At 34.7% G+C, this 6,672-nt stretch overlaps 1 protein-coding gene across 1 annotated transcript in view; it reads right to left on the bottom strand.

The window, feature by feature from the left end:
* LOC122816778 (cytochrome P450 2K1-like) overlaps positions 1–5,434 on the bottom strand; it is a 525,982-nt gene extending 520,548 nt beyond the window's left edge. Inside the window, exon 1 of the mRNA XM_044089796.1 lies at positions 5,195–5,434. Within this exon, the coding sequence (XP_043945731.1) occupies positions 5,195–5,392 (198 nt within the window). The 5' untranslated portion in view covers positions 5,393–5,434. The remainder of the gene's footprint in view (positions 1–5,194) is intronic.
* Between the last annotated feature and the right edge of the window lie 1,238 nt (positions 5,435–6,672).

Here is a 6,672-nt window from a genome sequence, read left to right as displayed (position 1 = left end):
ATAAGACTTCTAATGTTCTGATACTAGGTCCAGCACACATAGAAGTGGGGTGAGTTCCTGCTACTTTTCCTGTTCTCTGGAGACTAGTATTGAGTTTAGTTATCTGGATAGACATTGCTACAGTTGAGTTGAATCACAGAACTTAGGAGGGTGCTACTGGTTCCCCTTGTCTTGCATATCTCTATATTCTCCTTGATGATGATGTGTTGATTACTTTTTTTGCTGAATGCAGCAGGTTAAGCTATAGCTTTGCTGACATATTATCTTGGAGACATATGTAACCGTCTCACTGCAACAGCTATAGCATATCCACAGTCTATACATCTTCTAGTTATGTGCAGCTTGCTATTTAAATATCACCCAGTACTGCTGATATACCATTTGTACTACCCTGAAGTGATACAACATCTGTAATTTATGCTAAAAAAACAGCTAACTCATATGCTACAGTGAGTTAATGTGACACATTTATGTAGGACTTCCAAATGTATTTAAAGTTTGTTAACAGGGTTAAAGGAATGTTATAAGATCCTTTTCAGCCTCTTCCCTGGGCTACATAGCTATACAAATTAAGACAGTATGAAACAAATCAACAATTGCATACAGACAATGGAATATAAATGACAGCTCATGTGCTACTCAGATAAGAATAAAGGAAAAATGTGGAAGAAGTGCCAAAAATGTACTAATAATCAACAATGAGGGACTGGAAAGTTCACCAGAATAAAATCCACCACTTTATTGAGCACACGCTGTAAAGTTTTATTTGAACTTTACAGTGTGTGCTCAATAAAGTGGTGGGTTTTATTCTGGTGAACCTTCCAGTGCCTCATTTTTGGCTACTCAGATAAGAAATTATGATTTTCTAACTTGGTTCAGTTGAGTACAAACTGACTCTGGTATGTGAGATGGAATGATAACAATTCAGTATGCACAGCAGTATGTGTATATCACATGGCAATACAAAGGGTAAGGATATGTAATGTAATAATAATGTAATGTAATAAGCACTGGTATTTATAAGCATTGACAGTCACAAAATATTTAAATTAAGCCAGATAAGAAATACATTCAGCAACATCATGCACGATATTTTTGTCAGATAAAATGAAAAGTTAATATTTACAACAGCATATTGATCAAACAGCGTGCAGTATCAGGAGATTTGTTCAAGAGACCAGGAGATACATACAAGTGATGTAACTCCTAACCACTGTCCGAAAAACACCATAATCATGGCAGAGGCCTTACTTCTGATGCCATTAGCCTAGCATCTTACCAACTGACTGCGGCATTCTTATCTTCTTGTTAGATAATCGTGATGTTTTAAAGAGTCTTATCTTCTGTTGGGACTTCTTATTGCTGTTTCCCTCTGACTGACTGCCAGTGTGTTTCTAAGATCTTTTGTCTATTTGCTATTGTTATGGAGCTTTTCTTCCCAGGCCTTCATGGAAAATGGTTCTTATCCCAGTCAGACTTTCTCGGTAAACAAATGTAAAATAAAATAAAAATAAATAAATAAACTGGCAGTCACAGAGAAACAGCAATAAGAAGTCCTCACAGAAGATATGACTCTTAAAACATCATGATTAGCCAACCAGAAGATAAGAATGATGCAGTTACTTAGTAAATACCATGCACACTTGTCAAAATCTTTGCCTTTGAACTTTATTACAGTTAATCCATGGTTTACACAGACGTCCACTAGTAATCTGTGACTTAGATTCCAGATTCTCTCTCATTCCCCTTGTGATTACTAAAGTCTCCCAGTATGATGTAGAGTCACTGGGAAACATCATCTCAAACACCTCAGCTACCACTCCAGAAAAGAAGAGGGCTTTTTATGCATGTTCAGTGTATTTAAACAACTGTCAGACATCAGTTATTCTCTTTGTAAATCACTGCAGTAGTGAAGCAGCCCTAACATTCACTGAGAATAACTCCCCCTGCACAGCTATCAGCAGAAGACTTGTGAGAGCCCCCACACCCACAAATATCTCTCACAAGAAGGAACTCCAGAACAAAAACAGCACACATGACTATGAAGCTTGGTTCAAAAACCTGTGCTGTACATGTACATAGATGATACTTTCCATTTCTTGCACCAGTCAAACCCATCCCCATGAGAGAGGCTACATTCCACATCCAGCTTGTATAGCCAAGGTCCAGGTTGTCTGAAGCCATTCTTCTCTTATGTGCCTGTATGGTACTTCTCTCAAACCCCACCTTTCACATCACAGATGATGAGCCTGCAATGTATCAGTAAAAAACATGTGTTAGTGAAGTACTTTGTGATGACAGCAAACACTGAGAGGATCTGTGAGTACACAGTCCACTTACAGGAGGTGGTAGGTAGGAGAAGGAACACTGGAATTGCAAGGGAAATCTATCGACTCTGAAGACTGCAGAGGGAAAGATATGATGAAAAAACTATAAGCATGACATAAGACTGGTATATAATTATTTTCCACTTAAGTGTGGACACTTTTTTTATAGTCTCTTTTAGTATATACTAATTCAGAGATTGCAATGTCTTGGTGAATTCCACTTATGTCAAAGTATAACAAATTTAGCTTTATCATAGATATATATATATATATATATATATATTTATATTTGTATGTATATGTGTATGCATATATATAAATATATGTATGTATGTATATATAAATATGCACACACACACACACACACACACACACACACACACACACACACACACACACACACACACACACATATATATATATATATATATATATATATATATATATATACATACATACTTGTGAAGAAAGGATGTCTTCATCTCAGACATATGTGATCATGTGGTTTGACATTATGGCTGTTCGACAATCTGAAGGGAACTCATATATATGTCTATATATATATATATATATATATATATATATATATATATATATATATATATGTATGCAGATTCACTTTATAATCTCAAAATTCTGAAATACCGAATTTCAGAATCTCTAGATCATAAAGCCGAAAGTTTACAATACCGAATCCCCAGAAGCGAGAATTTTGAAATCCCGAATATTACATACACACAACTCCCCCCACACACAAACACATGAACCTACACTACAGACAAGCAGGGGGGCAAGCCCCCTGCACCCCCCATGTGGGGGGCTGTGACCCCCAACCCCCCCTACTTAAAAATTCTAACTTCAAGGTCGCATTACACAGACACACACGAAAAAAACACCATACAAGCTACATTCCCCTTGCACACACACACATCATAGTAACACAACACAGTCTAAATCCCCTAAACAAAACCCTTAAACATAAATACTTTCCTGAATCTCCACCTATCCATTCATACAGCGCAATACCAGAAGCGCTAATTCAAAATCCCCGAACATCGGGATTTTGAATTTCGCACTTCTGGTGTTTTGGCATTGTCAGCCTTCTCCTTTATGATCTCGAGATTCTGAAATTCGGTATTTCAGAATTTCGGGATTATAAAGTGTTCCCATATGTGCATATATATGTACTAGGAGTACAAGGGCATAACACCTCACATTATAGACTACAGGAGATGAAGCACCCCAGCAAAAAATAACAGTTTTAGCTGTCACTAACTCTCCCTTTATTCATTCATAACTTAGCAGTCATGTTTATAGTTGTTATCAAAGGAATACTGCTGTCACTCTTACTGGGGGTATATATATATATATATATATATATATATATATATATATATATATATATATATATATATATAAATGGGTCCCCTTCTGTAGATCAAACTTTTACAAGTTCGAAGCACGTATGGTCGAGACCATATGATAGAACTTGTAAAAGTTCAAATGGACTGAATGGAGATCCACATACAGTGCGGAATGGGAAGATTTCTGTTTTCTGCAATGTAGTGCATTCTCGGAGTTGTTATATTTAAGTGGGGGGTGGGGGGTGCAGGGGCACGTAGCCCTCCTGCTAAAGACGTCTAGTTTTGTTTTTTGTGTTTTTTTCTTTTTTATTCAGTGTTTGAACTTTTACAAGTTTGATCATATGGTCTTGGCCATATGAGGTTTGAACTTGTAAAAGTTCAATCTACTGAAGTAGAGCCATGTATATATATATATATATATATATATATATATATATATATATATATATATATATATAAATTCAGAATTTTTAAGACTGCCCTGTAAAAATATGTTTTTTGCAAATTTGTGTCACCTTAGTTGTATTCATTAATGTTTTGAGTAAAAGTAATAGTTTTTTTTTTATTTTTTAAGAAATCTACATTTTTTTTCTTATCCAGATAGGCTCTTTATCTTTGTCTTTGCTTTTAGTCTTGTTAATTAGCATAAAACCAAATATGTTTGCAGTCCAGCTGATTCTGGTTCATCATTGTCTCCATTTGTACAGTTTTCTGGAAGTGTTCCTTTCTGCTGCTTATTACATTCTTGAAGTAAACCAGCAAGCCTCTCTATATATTAGACCAAAAATTTCCCTTTGAACTGCATATCTCCTCTTCCATATCTAATCATGTGGTCACTTTCCCTTCAAGGTTCTTGCCCCCAAAAATGTATCTGTCAATTATTTTTGTGTTGTCTGTATTGTTGCAGGGCTTCTGCATCATGCTTTTTATGCTGGGTCATTTTTGTGAGCTATGTTATTATTATTAATAATTCATAATTTTCCAAGTTGTTATACTTAGTGCCTCTTTTCCCATCATTGCTTTTAAACTGTACTTGTAAAATTTCTTATATATATATGTATTTTCTAAATGTATTGTTGTAGCAGGACAGTAAAGCTCCTTGTTGGCATATTATTTCAATGGCTTAACGCACATGGTCTTTACTGTACATTGTGCAGAACTTGTGAACAATTACACCTCACTCAGATCAGATCATGTTAGAGTGAATAATTATTAACTAAACACTGTTTTATTCATTGTTAAAGCAATAGACAGTGTATTTCTTTTTTACTGGATAAGCAGACAAAGCCTAAGACTCTTATAAACTATGCAACTGCTTCCACTAATAAAAAATGATATAAATAATTTATTTGATTTTACAAACCTGATTGTTCAAGCAAATACAAGCAATTTAAACCATATAAATTGCATTTTTGAAGCTTATAACACCATATTTACTCTAGCAATTATCATGTCATAACTTTGAAGACATTAAATATTTTGTATTAGTCTACTGTAACTCACCTGCATTAAAGTCAAGTCTGGTTTCTTCCCATCCAGTAAAAGAAGGTTTCCTATCAAAGGAAGTGGTGTTGGCCCAGGTGGAAACTTAAATGTTTTTAAATTTTTAGATTTAAAATAAAAGTAACAAATGGTGAAAAAAGAAAGAAGAATAACATTTGACACTGAAATCCAACTAGTTAGAAAGTTTATTGCCAACATAATAAAAAACAAGAAAAGTATTTTAGGCTTTAACTGAACAACTTTTTTATGTAACTGAGTTCTCAGACAAGAAAGAGATCTTGAGTATTTATAGGCCATTTCAGTTTATCTGATTATAATGTTTATCCTGGAATATCAGCTAGAATATCAAATGAGTTGAATATATTTACTGACTTTAAAAGCAGCCAAGAACATTAACTTTTTAAATTCACCTGTTTTGAAATATATTGATCCTGACTTCAGTCTGCAAAAAAGATGAACTCGGTGTTAAGCACTTTTACATTGGCAAATACCATGGTGTTTATTTATTTACATATAAATTCATAAGGTATTTACATTTTAATGACCATGTTATGCTGAAAATAATAGAAAAAATGACAACTAATGCAATGAATGCTACAATTATTATTCTCACATTTTCTTCTTCCACTGTTTTGGCTTTTTTCGTAATAGTTAATGAAGGTTTGGTGTTGGCTTTACTGGAATGGATTGAATTACAGTTCATTGACCTGCTCTGAACAATTTTTAGACTACTAATAAACATACAACAGATCTGGGGTATCTATCTTTCACAGATATTATGTCCATGTACATTGGATATTACTAAGAACACTACATATTTTATTTATTTATTTTAATTAATTCCAGTGGAGGATACCAGTTCATATGGAACTTACTCAGGTTTTGGCAATCATTTTTGAATGTCATTCACTGTATTCATATATCTGCATAAATGCATGCCATGTTAGATCCTGGGATGTGGCTAAAATTACTCAGTTTGAATCATACCACTAGCATAGTAAACACATTTTATAAATAAACAAATAAAGTATATAAATAAATGCACTGCAACACCATGCACATAATGAGGCAAGGCATCATGCTCTGTGAAACTCTGGGCTGTCATCAGAAATAAAAACGTATGAAGTACACTCAGAACCAGTGCTGAAATACATAAATCCCTTGGATGAAATTGATGAGGTGGTATGGACTACATATTTGTGTTATGGTGGGGCAGGCATATTTGTTGTGGAAGTATATACAATATGCAGTGCTGCATGTTGTGTATCTCCATACACAGTGTGCAGTTCCACACTTATGCATGTTCCCTGTTGTGCATTGTACTGTCAGTTGTCACTGCACCTTGTGGGATGCTGTGCACAGTGGGAACAGGGTGTCTCATCTGGTAAGCAGGAATAGAGATCAAGAGTCATGAAGTCAGGTTAGTGACCTGGCTTCACTAACCACCCTTTTACAATAATTTGCAGTTGATATCACTT

Source organism: Protopterus annectens, chromosome 12.part0 (assembly GCF_019279795.1).
Source record: "Protopterus annectens isolate FY-2018-M chromosome 12.part0, PAN1.0, whole genome shotgun sequence".
In the NCBI taxonomy this organism is placed as follows: domain Eukaryota; kingdom Metazoa; phylum Chordata; order Ceratodontiformes; family Protopteridae; genus Protopterus; species Protopterus annectens.
This window is presented reverse-complemented; position numbering and strand designations above follow the sequence as displayed.